Below are 14,793 nucleotides of genomic sequence, written 5' to 3' on the forward strand. Positions count from 1 at the left end.
TACTTAAGTTTTCCAGAAAAATAACTTTATTTGTTTGTAGCTGAACCAATCATTCAATCTATAAATCCCTAACATTGATAAAACAGTGACTTTTCACCTTGTTTGATCTTTTTTTAAAAGGACTGTCCCTGGCTTTACATGTTAGAGATGTATGAACTGTGCACAGAACACAAACGTTACAAGGAAGCAAAGTTGAAAATTCAGGAATTCCAAAAATGTCTCCAGTCTGTAAGTTTGCGATTTCTCATCATTCCGTGTTGATTGTTCTGCCCTATCTTGCAACAGTACAGAACAAAATTAGAGAATGCACACTGATGCTTGCACTACTGCTGAAGGATGAGGAACTTTGGAGAATCGAACAAGCAAGTCAGAAGCAGCTGGAATTATCAAAAGAATAAGAGTTGCTGTGTAGATTCTTATAGTGATCCACCTGGAAATTTGGGAGTAAAACTACAGCCATTAGATATCCTCATGGTCTTATCTCTTGAACATATAAAAAGTGATTCATATCTAAAGTCCAAACTAAATTTTATGATCAGAATCAACCCTGAGATTCATTTTTCTGCAGGCATACTCGGCAAATCTATAGAATAGTGATTATATCAGGATCAATGAAAGATCAACCAGAAGACAACAAACTCTGCAAATGTAAATAAATAGCAATAAATAACAAGGACATGAAATAATAAGATGAAGAGTCCTTAAAGTGAGATTTTGATTGTGGCAATATCTCACCGGGTGGGCATGTGAGTGTGGCTATCCACTTTTGTTTTCAGTATTTTTCAGTGAATTTACAAACTACAGCTTTAAAATTATTTGGCAGTGCAAATACCATCTATTTCTATCTGTGTGTACATAAAAGTACTTGAGTAATGATTATTACAATGTTCAAAGTAGATTTATTACCAAGGTACATATGTCACCATATACATATGAGATTCATTTTCTTGTGGGCATACTGAGTAAATGTATCAAATAAAAACCATTGCAGAATCAATGAAAGATCGCCCAACCTCGGCGTTCAGCCAGGGTGCAGAAGACAACAAACTGTGCAAATAGAAAAAGAAAGAAATACTAATATATAAATAAGCAATAAATATTAAGAACATGAGATGAAGTGAGTTCATAGGCTGTGGGAACATTTCAATGATGGGATAAGGGAAGTTCAGTGAAGTTATTCACTTTGGTTCAAGCCTGATAATTGAGGGGTAGTAACTGTTCCTGAAGCTGGTAGTGTGAGTCCTGAGGCTCCTGTAGCTTCTTCTTGACGGCAGCAGTGTTATGAGAGCATGGCCTGGGTGGTGGGGGACCCTGATGATGGATGCTGCTTTCCTGCGACAGCATTTCATGTAAATGTGCTCAATGGTGGGGAGGACTTTACCTGTGGCAGACTGGGCCGTATCCATTACATTTTGTAAGATTTTCCATTCAAGAATGTTGGTGTTTCCATACCAGACTGTGATGCAATCAGTCAATATACTCTCCACCACATACCTATAAAAAGTTTGTCAAAATTTTAGATGTCATGCCAAGTCTCTGCGAACTCTAAGGAAGTAGAAGCGCTGCTTTGTTTTCTTCATAATTGCACTTCCACGCTGGGCCCAGGACAGGTCCTCTGAAATAATAGCACTGAGGAGTTTAAAGTTGCTGACCCTCTCCACCTCTGATACTCCGATAAGGTCTGCTTCACGGACCACTGGTTTCCTTCTCCTGAAGTCAATAATATATGCACTTACTTACTGCCCATTGTGCCACTGGCATTTAGGGCTTCAGTGAAGCCGTGTTCAGGGCCTTCGTCATTATGTCAGTAGCTTCCTCACAGTTTTTACTGCTGTCAGTTTTGCAAGTCCCGGGTGGTGGAGATGCAGGAATACCGTCTCACTCAGATGTAGAAGAATTTTTTTTTGCTGTTTCCGTAACAATTTTGTTTTACCAGTGAGGGTTGTTAGTCCTGATCTGAAACCCCTGAACCTGGAGGGCTGGTGAACCACTCTTAGTCTGGCCTCTACCCTTTGACCTGTTTTGCATGGGTGACCCTACGAAGAACCAAAGCAAAACCCCCCGACTCCAGCCAACATAGCTGTCTGAGTCATTGAGGCATGCAAGCCTCCAAACTGTGACAAGCTTGTGGTCCTCTTGGAGGATAATGTGTGTACTTTGTACTTTGATAACAAATTTACTTAGAGCATTTATTGTTTTTCACCAATAACCCTTGAAGTCTTATTAACTGAACCATTTCAGTGGGCAGTTAAGAATCATCCTTTTTACTGTGAGATTGAAGTTCAAAGTAACCCACAGCTGGGTGACAGAAAATTTTGTTTTCCAAAGATCATTTGTGAACCAGGTGGACTTTGGCAAAAGCACCACAGCTGCACTGACCCCTTCAACTAACACCACCTATTTATTTATTTAACAGAATTAGTAATCTGCTGTGATGGGAATTATTAGTCTGGATTATGTGTTCATTAATTTAACTCCAGTGCTACTGCACCTCATCTGCCAAAGTACAATTGCCCAAGATTGGCCATGCAGATTTTCTGTGCAAAATTCTGCATTCAAGTCAATCGGTATATTTAGGCAATGATTGCCAATAGAGAGCAATAATGGAGCATTTCAGGTTGGTTATCGGTCCTAAAACATAGTCTCGGGTGCTGTTTGTCACTTTCCATTTCTGAAAACTTAATGCTTAAGGCAGTCTTACCCATGCAGTCTCATTAAATGAGAACCTTGTGTATCTCTAGCCTGTCTTATAATCAACATTTTACAACTATAATGATGTCTAACAGTCAGATTAAGTTGGAGGCAAAAATCAATTTTCAAGGGGACTGTAATTACTGAAATAATGGAAGCAGTTTAGCAATTTAGAACTTTTCCAATACCTTACAGTGTAATGAACTCGGTGGTACTCTGATTGTTTTTAGCTGATGTTAAATCTCTTTCTGCACTCTATCTATTGGATGTTGCTCAGAAGGAATGTGAGCAAGTTACAGAGATGCTGTTCAGGGTGTTCTGAGATCATTGCCTTTTGTGGCTAAATTTATGTTGATTCTGTATCTAAAATCATTGAATACAGAACAGAAAAGCACAGAAACGCAAAACGAAATTAATCAGGTTGAGTTGGTGGTAAGGAAGGCAAATGCAATGTTAACGTTCATTTTGAGAGGACTGGAATAGAAAAGCAACAACGCAATGCTGGGGCGTTATAAGGCATTGATCAGGCTACACTTAAGTATCATGAGAAATTTTGAGCTCCTTACCTAAGAAGGGATGTGCTGGCATTGGAGTTGGTCCAGAGGAGGTTCACGAGAATGATCGGGAATGAAAGGATTCCTGTCTGAAGACTATTTGATGGTTCTGGGCCTGTACTCGTTGGAGTTTAGAAGGCTCTGTCAGCAATGGGAGTTAAGCTTGAAGTAAATTTATAATCCAAATACAACTTTGAGATTTTCCTGCAGGCATTTGCAGATAAAACTAAATACAATAGAATTTTCTGAAAAAATCCGACTGGCAAGTGATCAATTGTTCAAAAGGGTGAACGGTTACTTTTTGTTTTACTGCAGATTGTGGTCCTTCTTGGGAGGGGTTGCTATTATATGCTTGGGTGAAGGGGGCTAATGAAGTAAGAGGGGAGAGTCATTGCTTTGCAGTGGGGGCTTTAGGGTTCTAACGTTTTTACTGCTACTCAGACTTCGGGTACTCTTCTGTTTTCATGGGTGCCTCCGAAGAACAAGAAGGTCAGGTTATAAGTTATGTACGTTTCTCTGATATTGAATGGAACTATTGAACTGCAAATAAAAATAATATTGAGCAGTTGCAAAGCATCCTTGGAAGTGAGGACTTCCCTCAACTCCTCTACTCACTGCCCTGACTGATGAAGGCCAGCACACTAAACTTCTCCTTCACCACCCTCACTACGTTTGACTCCGGAATCCCGAGGTTGCTCGATTCCCTGGGAATAAGAAGAAACAAAAGAAGTGACCGTAAGAGTAATCACAGCAAGAAGTTGAAAAATAGGGTATGGGAGGGAATGCAGGCAGAATCGTAGGTAGCATTAATTTAACTATTGAATGTTCAGTTTTGGCCCCATTATTATAGCAAGAATATGGAAGGTTTAGAGACTGCACCTAAGTGGCTCCTCTGTGGAGAGAGTTAGGCACCAAGTTTCTGGGAGAGCACATAACAGATGATCTCACCTGGGTACCTCAACACCACCTCTTTAGTCAAGAAAACACAGCAGCCCCTCCACTTTCTGAGGAGACTGAGGCGAGTGAGGACTAATGAGAGGATCATTGGGTCTCTTCCACCTATCTGAGATACCTAGCAGGAGTGCTGAGTGCACGGGTCCTTCTCATTGTCAGTGATCCCTGCCATCCGTCCAGCCATCTCTCTGACATCCGACCATCAGGCATTAGGACAGGAACCAGCTGTACGGCTACTGAACTCCCTGCCACCATCCAGATCTCATCATGTATGAGGTGTCAGTAGCGTTATACAGTTTACTTTTTTAATTTGCGTTGTAAGCACACCTCATTATTTGTTAATTTATTTGCAGTAGTATAATTTTATGTGTTGTGTGTCAGTTATGTACTGTGTTGTTCACCTTGGTTTGTAGGAACATTGTTTCGTTTGGTGGTATATGTGTATATGGTGAAATGACAATAAACTTAAACCTGAGAGGGTACACAGGAGATTTACCAGGATGTGCCTGGATAAAAGAACATGCTTCGTGAGGAAAGGTTGAGAGAGCTATAGCTTTTGCCTTTGGAGTGAAGGAGGATGAGAGGTGACTTAATAGAGGTCGACAAGAAGATGAGAGGCACAGATCAACTGGACAGTCAGAGACTTTTTCCCAGGGCAGTGTTTTATAGAATTACAACATTACCTCATGCCTCTTGAACTCAATCCTTTGTCTAATGAAAGATAACACACCATACGTCTTCTGCACCACCATATCAATTTGCAAGCAACTTTGAGGATCTATGGACCTGGACCCAAGATCCCTCTATTCCTCCACACTGCTACAAATCCTGCTATTAACCCAGTACTCTGTCTTCAAGTTCGAGCTTCTGAAGTGAATCACTTCACAATTTTCTGGATTGAGTTCCATCTGCCATTTCTCAGAGCATCTCTGCATCCAATCAATGTCCCACTGTAAACTTAACAACCTACGATGTTCACAAAACCACCAACCTTCGTGTGAAGAATTTTTGGAAGATTTCCATATAAAGGCATTAATCCTTTCAAGGAAAGGACGCTGATGTAGTTACATTTGGATTGTTTCACTTAGGATGTAAAAATGTATTTGCCAAGCTTTATGTATGGCAAATGATTTATACTGCGCTAAGTAGTTGGTGAGCAGCTAATCTGGTGATGCAGTGAAATCCCCATCATTTTGAACTGCTCGGTAATTTTGTGGAAAACAGGCACCACAGCAGCATGAACGGAATAGCCGACCAAAAATAGTGGACATGGCCCAGTCCATCACGGGTAAAGCCATCCCCACCACTGAGCGCATCTACACTAAGCGCTCTTACAGGAAAGCAGCATCCATCATCAAGAACCTCTATCCAGGTCATGCTCTCTTTTCACTGCTGCCATCAGGAAGAAGATACAGGTAGCCTCAGGACCCACACCACCAGTTTCAGGAACAGTTGTTACCCTTTAGCTTTCAGGCTCTTGAACCAAAGAGGATAATTTCACTCAACTTCCCTTTTCTGAACACCGAACCCTATGGATTCATTTTCAAGGACTCTTCATCACATGTTCTTGATATTTATTTATTCATTTATTTTTTCTTTTTCCATATTTTTGTTTTGCATGGTTTGTTGTCTTTTGCACATTGGTTGTTTGGCCATCCTGCTGGGTGTGTTCTTTCATTGATTCTGTTGGGTTTCTTGGACGTACTCTAATTGCCTGCAAGAAAATGAACCTCAGGGTTGTATATGGTAACATACATGTACTTTGATAATAAATTTCACTTTGAACTTTGCCATGGTTTTAGTGCCAGTGGCCCAAGTTCAATTCCCACTGTTTTGTATGAGTTTTTGCATTCTCTACGTGACCGTGTGGGTTTCCTCCGGGTACTCCAGTTGCTCCCACATTCCAAAGGCATATGGATTAGTAAGGGTTAGCATGTGGGAAGCATGTTGGAAGTTATGGGCACCATGTTGGAAGTTATGGGCACCATGTTGGAAGTTATGGGCACCATGTGGGAAGTTATGGGCACCATGTTGGAAGTTATGGGCACCATGTGGGCACCATGTTGGAAGTTATGGGCACCATGTGGGAAGTTATGGGCACCATGTTGGAAGTTATGGGCACCATGTGGGCACCATGTTGGAAGTTATGGGCACCATGTGGGAAGCATGTTGGAAGTTATGGGCACCATGTTGGAAGTTATGGGCACCATGTGGGAAGCATGTTGGAAGTTATGGGCACCATGTTGGAAGTTATGGGCACCATGTGGGAAGCATGTTGGAAGTTATGGGCACCATGTGGGAAGCATGTTGGAAGTTATGGGCACCATGTTGTAAGTTATGGGCACCATGTGGGCACCATGTGGGAAGTTATGGGCACCATGTGGGAAGCATGTTGGAAGTTATGGGCACCATGTGGGAAGCATGTTGGAAGTTATGGGCACCATGTTGGAAGTTATGGGCACCATGTGGGAAGCATGTTGGAAGTTATGGGCACCATGTTGGAAGTTATGGGCACCATGTGGGCACCATGTTGGAAGTTATGGGCACCATGTGGGAAGCATGTTGGAAGTTATGGGCACCATGTGGGAAGTTATGGGCACCATGTTGTAAGTTATGGGCACCATGTGGGAAGCATGTTGGAAGTTATGGGCACCATGTGAAAAGTTATGGGCACCATGTGGGCACCATGTTGTAAGTTATGGGCACCATGTGGGAAGTTATGGGCACCATGTGGGAAGCATGTTGGAAGTTATGGGCACCATGTGGGAAGTTATGGGCACCATGTTGTAAGTTATGGGCACCATGTGGGAAGCATGTTGTAAGTTATGGGCACCATGTGGGAAGTTATGGGCACCATGTTGGAAGTTATGGGCACCATGTGGGCACCATGTTGGAAGTTATGGGCACCATGTGGGAAGTTATGGGCACCATGTTGGAAGTTATGGGCACCATGTGGGCACCATGTTGTAAGTTGTGGGCACCATGTTGGAAGTTATGGGCACCATGTGGGAAGCATGTTGGAAGTTATGGGCACCATGTTGGAAGTTATGGGCACCATGTGGGAAGCATGTTGGAAGTTATGGGCACCATGTTGGAAGTTATGGGCACCATGTTGGAAGTTATGGGCACCATGTTGGAAGTTATGGGCACCATGTTGGAAGTTATGGGCACCATGTTGGAAGTTATGGGCACCATGTTGGAAGTTATGGGCACCATGTGGGAAGCATGTTGGAAGTTATGGGCACCATGTGGGAAGCATGTTGGAAGTTATGGGCACCATGTTGTAAGTTATGGGCACCATGTGGGAAGTTATGGGCACCATGTGGGAAGCATGTTGGAAGTTATGGGCACCATGTGGGAAGCATGTTGGAAGTTATGGGCACCATGTGGGAAGCATGTTGGAAGTTATGGGCACCATGTTGGAAGTTATGGGCACCATGTGGGCACCATGTTGGAAGTTATGGGCACCATGTGGGAAGCATGTTGGAAGTTATGGGCACCATGTGGGCACCATGTTGGAAGTTATGGGCACCATGTGGGAAGCATGTTGGAAGTTATGGGCACCATGTGGGCACCATGTTGGAAGTTATGGGCACCATGTGGGAAGCATGTTGGAAGTTATGGGCACCATGTGGGAAGTTATGGGCACCATGTTGTAAGTTATGGGCACCATGTGGGAAGCATGTTGGAAGTTATGGGCACCATGTGAAAAGTTATGGGCACCATGTGGGCACCATGTTGTAAGTTATGGGCACCATGTGGGAAGTTATGGGCACCATGTGGGAAGCATGTTGGAAGTTATGGGCACCATGTGGGAAGTTATGGGCACCATGTTGTAAGTTATGGGCACCATGTGGGAAGCATGTTGGAAGTTATGGGCACCATGTGAAAAGTTATGGGCACCATGTGGGCACCATGTTGTAAGTTATGGGCACCATGTGGGAAGTTATGGGCACCATGTGGGAAGCATGTTGGAAGTTATGGGCACCATGTGGGAAGTTATGGGCACCATGTTGTAAGTTATGGGCACCATGTGGGCACCATGTTGGAAGTTATGGGCACCATGTGGGAAGTTATGGGCACCATGTTGGAAGTTATGGGCACCATGTGGGCACCATGTTGTAAGTTGTGGGCACCATGTTGGAAGTTATGGGCACCATGTGGGAAGCATGTTGGAAGTTATGGGCACCATGTTGGAAGTTATGGGCACCATGTGGGAAGTTATGGGCACCATGTGGGAAGTTATGGGCACCATGTTGGAAGTTATGGGCACCATGTGGGAAGTTATGGGCACCATGTTGGAAGTTATGGGCACCATGTGGGAAGTTATGGGCACCATGTGGGAAGTTATGGGCACCATGTTGGAAGTTATGGGCACCATGTTGGAAGTTATGGGCACCATGTGGGAAGCATGCCAACACTTGCGGGCTGCCCCCAGCACAAACGACTCATTTCACAGTATGTTTCGATGTATATATGACAAATGAAGTTAATCTTTATATTTTAAATCTTACGTTTATAACCCAGCTGCTTCTGATTATGCAGAACCCTAGCTATATGTATGGTCCTAAGACTTTTGTACAGTTCTGTATTTGTCAACATGGAGCGGGAGGGAGCAAAGGATGCTGGGAATGGCGAGGGTGGAGCACCATGGGAGGGGTGTGGGACAGGTGGCAGCGAGTGAGTGCCATGGACAGGGATCGGCGCGGGTGCAGACACACCCGGTCCTGAGACAGCAGCAAGATTATTTGATTCCGAAAAATAGAATTATTGATCATTACAGAATATCTCTCTGGTGCTTCCTGCCCCCCTCCCACTCTCAGTCCACAATAGAGACCCGCATCACAATCAAGTTTATCATTACTCACATTTTTTTTGCGACAGCAGTATAGTGCAATACATAAAATTACTAGAGTACTGTCTTAGGCACCCTAGCTCTGTGTGTGTATACACACTCACACACACATGCCTAAGACTTTTACACAGTACTGTATGTACCTCTCATAGCATAGCGCTGGCCACGAATTTGGTCTGTGTGTATGGAAGTAACTTAAGCACTCCAGTCCTGCAGGCATTTTTTTGTGGGCATTCTGCTTATTAGTACTCAATAGTCCGTGCCCTGTAGTTCAGCAAAAGTCATAACAGGATCTGTGATTCTTTATGTGTCTTCAACTATTCTCAGCAGTCTCTATTGATCTTACCCCCAGCTGAAGGCTGAAGATTCAGGAGGCACCCAGATTCCAGTGGAGTGGATGGAGTCAGAGGCGAGTCTGCTTCTGAAGCTGATGATGCAACAGTGTCCAACGCAGTATGAACTTGGCAAACTCTTCCGTTTACTGGCAGATGTGGACTACTCCTTTGTAACAAGTGACAAAGGTTTCTGTAAGTAAAGACCGTGCATTAGCGTTGAGTTTTTCCTGACAGTGGGATACCATTAAGCATTTCACATCAGCTCAATGACTTCACACTCTCTGAAGATTTGGAGGTTGTCTCCCTTGGTGGCTGACCACATGTTCTAACAGGATGGTCACCAATTCTAGGCTCTACTGTATGATCGCCTGTGGGCATGCTTTAAGAAATTAAAGATTAGATTAATTCTGTTATTTGTACATCAAAGCATACAGTGAAGTACACCATTTGCGATGCAGTGGGGGTAGCCCGCAAATGTTACCATGCACCAACATCACATGCCCACAACTTATTAACCCTAACCCACTCATCTTTTTGGAATGTGGGAAAAAGCAAAGTACCTGGAGGAAACCTCCCTCCACAGTCACAGGAGAATATGAAACTGCCCTACAGGCAGTGGCAAGAATTGAACCCCAATCTTCCAATCACTGCCATTGTAAAGTGTTACGCTAACTCCTATGCTACCGTTCCGTTCCTTGTGTTAATCTTATACTGCAAATAGATTGCATGTTGTTCTCAACTCTCTTTAGGGTTGTTGGCCTAGAATTCTCATAACAAGTCCCAGCCCAAAACCTCATCTACTCCATCCCTCCATAGATGCTGTCTGATCTGCTGTTCCTCCAGCAGTTTTTGTGCGTTGCTCAAGTTTTCCAGTGTCTGCACAATCACTTGTGTCTCAAGTCTGATTCTTTCTCTTCAGAAGCCAGTTTGCTCAGCCTGGGAGCTTTTATTGAATTCCCCTAAAGGCAAGTGTATCTTCTGGTAAAAGGAACAAAGTTGGTAGATGTGGTCTCTTGAGCCCCTACAATTGCACTGGGAATTCGCTTATTCTTGTTCTGTGATTCCTTTGTGAAACAGGCCAAAGTTCCATTTCCTAATTGCTTGTTAAACATTAATATTTTACATTCTGTGCAGCGCAGCGCATCACACAAAGCAAATCGCTTATTGTGAGGGCTAAGTGCCTGAGGCATTTCAAAACAACATGACCTATAACACCAGATGCTTTTTTCCCCTTTACTTCCTGACATATGTCCTCCATTATGCAAGCTGCCTGTCAAAATGAAGAGTATTTTCTCCATAAAAATTCCCTGTTCTGCCCAGAGTTCCTCTACAAAAATAAAATGACAATCAGGTGCTTCCTCTTATGTCGAGGTCGAGGAAGAGCAGAGCAGGCTACAAACCATGTGTGAACTCTATCTGTTCACACACTGATCAGAATTATCCTGACAGAAGGCTGGGAGCATGTCATGACCGTGGATGGAAAAGAATTTAGGCGATAGTATGTAGGAAGCTGTGTTTAATTCTTAGAAGACAAAGTTTCCAACTTTTATCTAAGACCTTTAATTTGAGAGATATTTAGCCAAGCACATTGTACAGCATGAGAAAATATCATCATGTATCTGTTCCATAAAAAAGTACCTCTCATTTATTCTTAGAATCAGAATCAGGTTTAATATCAAAAGTTCAAGGTACATTGGTTTTCAAAGTTCATTTGCAGTATACAACCCTGAGATTTGTCTTCCTGCAGACAGTCACGAAACAAAGAAACATCTTGGAACCCGATCAAAGAAAACATCAAGCACCCAACACGCAAAATAAGAGAACAACTCATGCAAACAGCAAAAAAAAAGTGAATAACACACACACACACACACACACACACACACACACACACACACACCCACACCCACACCCACACCCACACCCACACACCCACACACCCACACACCCACACACCCACAATATTAAACATCAAACGCAGAGTTCTTGTATTACATGGAACCAGCAATAATAGATGTGGAACAGAGTCAGGGAATTATTGCAAAACAACTAAGTTTATTAAAATTAAACAAGCGACTAACTTAAAACGAAGTTAACAGCACTGTGTATCTATAGCTCCCAAACGGTTAAACTTAGAAACAATTCTTAGCAGAGTCTTACTGGAGCACAGTCTCAGAATGTCAGTTCAGAAAGTTTCAAGGATTCACGGGGTAATTGATAGGAGAGACTTTTAGTTTCGAAGTGTAGCGAAGTGACGATCTTGAAGACGGAGATTCAAAATACAGTAAAGAAGTGAGTCCGGCAGAGTTATGCCAAAACAGCCACCGTACCTTTCCGAAGGCGATTCGGCAGACAGACAGTATCTCTTGAACGCCAATCTCACAAAGCGGCCACTGTACCTTTACAGTGGAAGCGAGTTCACGACGCGGACTGTTTCAAAGAGTCTACGAAGAGTGAGAATTTCACCACATAACTGACATGAGAAGTCCCTTTTCTAGGGGTGGTAACCACACACACGAGACTTTACAGGAGTCACCAAAGTGGGTGCCAAAAATCCACGTTTGGATTACGAAATGTCATTCACCTCCGAAATGTACAACGTTATCAACTACACAAAAAACATTATCATTCTCACTGACGACTCTGCTGTTCAAACACCAGCGACTCTCCACCAAAGTGTGTCCCTCAGAGTGTGTCTCTCTCAAAGTGTGTCTCTCTCACAGTGTGTCCCTCTCAGAGTGTGTCTCTCTCAGAGTGTGTCTCTCTCACAGTGTGTCCCTCTCAGAGTGTGTCCCTCTCAGAGTGTGTCTCTCTGAGTGTGTCTCTCTCAGAGTGTGTCCCTCTCACAGTGTGTCTCTCTCACAGTGTGTCCCTCTCAGAGTGTGTCTCTCTCAGAGTGTGTCCCTCTCAGAGTGTGTCCCTCTCACAGTGTGTTTCTCTCAGAGTGTGTCCCTCTCACAGTATGTCCCTCTCACAGTGTGTCCCTCTCACGGTGTGTCCCTCAGAGTGTGTCTCTCTCACAGTGTGTCCCTCTCAGAGTGTGTCTCTCTCACAGTGTGTCCCTCTCACAGTGTGTCCCTCTCAGAGTGTGTCTCTCTCACAGTGTGTCTCTCTCACAGTGTGTCTCTCTCAAAGTGTGTCTCTCTCAAAGTGTGTCTCTCTCAGAGTGTGTCCGTCAAAGTATGTCTCTCTCAGAGTGTGTCCCTCTCAGAGTGTGTCCCTCTCAGAGTGTGTCCCTCTCAGAGTGTGTCTCTCTCACAGTGTGTCCGTCAAAGTGTGTCTCTCTGAGTGTGTCCCTCTCAGAGTGTGTCCCTCTCAGAGTGTGTCTCTCTCACAGTGTGTCCCTCTCACAGTGTGTCCCTCTCACAGTGTGTCCCTCTCACAGTGTGTCTCTCTCAGAGTGTGTCTCTCTCAGAGTGTGTCTCTCTCAGAGTGTGTCCCTCTCAGAGTGTGTCCCTCTCAGAGTGTGTCTCTCTCACAGTGTGTCCGTCAAAGTGTGTCTCTCTCAGAGTGTGTCTCTCTCAGAGTGTGTCCCTCTCAGAGTGTGTCCGTCAAAGTGTGTCCCTCTCAGAGTGTGTCTCTCTCAGAGTGTGTCTCTCTCACAGTGTGTCCGTCAAAGTGTGTCTCTCTCAGAGTGTGTCCCTCTCAGAGTGTGTCTCTCTCACAGTGTGTCCCTCTCAGAGTGTGTCCCTCTCACAGTGTGTCCGTCAAAGTGTGTCCCTCTCAGAGTGTGTCCCTCTCAGAGTGTGTCCCTCTCAGAGTGTGTCTCTCTCACAGTGTGTCCGTCAAAGTGTGTCCCTCTCAGAGTGTGTCTCTCTCACAGTGTGTCCGTCAAAGTGTGTCCCTCTCAGAGTGTGTCCCTCTCAGAGTGTGTCCGTCAAAGTGTGTCTCTCTCAAAGTGTGTCCCTCTCACAGTGTGTCGCTCTCAGAGTGTGTCCGTCAAAGTGTCTCTCTCACAGTGTGTCTCTCTCAGAGTGTGTCTCTCTCAGAGTGTGTCCCTCTCACAGTGTGTCCCTCTCACAGTGTGTCCCTCTCACAGTGTGTCTCTCTCAGAGTGTGTCCGTCAAAGTGTGTCTCTCTCAGAGTGTGTCCGTCAAAGTGTGTCTCTCTCACAGTGTGTCCCTCTCAGAGTGTGTCCGTCAAAGTGTGTCTCTCTCACAGTGTGTCCCTCTCAGAGTGTGTCCCTCTCAGAGTGTGTCTCTCTCACAGTGTGTCTCTCTCAGAGTGTGTCCCTCTCAGAGTGTGTCTCTCTCACAGTGTGTCCGTCAAAGTGTGTCCCTCTCAGAGTGTGTCCGTCAAAGTGTCTCTCTCAGAGTGTGTCCGTCAAAGTGTGTCTCTCTCACAGTGTGTCCCTCTCAGAGTGTGTCTCTCTCAGAGTGTGTCCGTCAAAGTGTTTCTCTCTCAAAGTGTGTGTCCCTCTCAGAGTGTGTCCCTCTCAGAGTGTGTCCGTCAAAGTGTGTCTCCCTCAAAGTGTGTCTCTCTCAGAGTGTGTCCGTCAAAGTGTGTCCGTCAAAGTGTGTCTCTCTCAGAGTGTGTCCGTCAAAGTGTGTCTCTCTCACAGTGTGTCCCTCTCAGAGTGTGTCCCTCTCAGAGTGTGTCTCTCTCACAGTGTGTCCGTCAAAGTGTGTCCCTCTCAGAGTGTGTCCGTCAAAGTGTGTCTCTCTCACAGTGTGTCCATCAAAGTGTGTCTCTCTCAAAGTGTGTCCCTCTCACAGTGTGTCTCTCTCAGAGTGTGTCCGTCAAAGTGTGTCTCTGTCACAGTGTGTCCCTCTCAGAGTGTGTCCCTCTCAGAGTGTGTCCGTCAAAGTGTGTCTCTCTCAAAGTGTGTCTCTCTCAGAGTGTGTCTCTCTCAGAGTGTGTCTCTCTCCGAGTGTGTCTCTCTCAGAGTGTGTCCGTCAAAGTGTGTCTCTCTCACAGTGTGTCCCTCTCAGAGTGTGTCCGTCAAAGTGTGTCTCTCTCACAGTGTGTCCGTCAAAGTGTGTCCCTCTCAGAGTGTGTCCCTCTCAGAGTGTGTCCGTCAAAGTGTGTCTCTCTCAAAGTGTGTCCCTCTCACAGTGTGTCTCTCTCAAAGTGTGTCCCTCTCACAGTGTGTCTCTCTCAGTGTGTCTCTCTCACAGTGTGTCTCTCTCAGAGTGTGTCCGTCAAAGTGTGTCCCTCTCACAGTGTGTCTCTCTCAGAGTGTGTCTCTCTCACAGTGTGTCCCTCTCACAGTGTGTCTCTCTCAGAGTGTGTCCGTCAAAGTGTGTCTCTCTCACAGTGTGTCCCTCTCAGAGTGTGTCTCTCTCACAGTGTGTCCCTCTCACAGTGTGTCTCTCTCAGAGTGTGTCTCTCTCAGAGTGTGTCTCTCTCAAAGTGTCTCTCTCACAGTGTGTATCCCTCTCAGAGTGTGTCCCTCTCAGAGTGT

General features: G+C 44.8%; 1 protein-coding gene across 2 annotated transcripts in view; it reads left to right on the forward strand.

Moving 5' to 3' along the window:
- Positions 1-14,793, forward strand: part of spg11 (SPG11 vesicle trafficking associated, spatacsin) — a 213,490-nt gene that overhangs the window by 146,894 nt on the left and 51,803 nt on the right. For both annotated transcript variants that reach the window (XM_059953035.1, XM_059953036.1), the window contains exons 27-28: positions 121-228; positions 9,407-9,581. In XM_059953035.1, coding sequence (XP_059809018.1) covers positions 121-228; positions 9,407-9,581 — 283 coding nt within the window. The remainder of the gene's footprint in view (positions 1-120; positions 229-9,406; positions 9,582-14,793) is intronic.

Source organism: Hypanus sabinus, chromosome 28 (assembly GCF_030144855.1).
Source record: "Hypanus sabinus isolate sHypSab1 chromosome 28, sHypSab1.hap1, whole genome shotgun sequence".
NCBI lineage: Eukaryota > Metazoa > Chordata > Chondrichthyes > Myliobatiformes > Dasyatidae > Hypanus > Hypanus sabinus.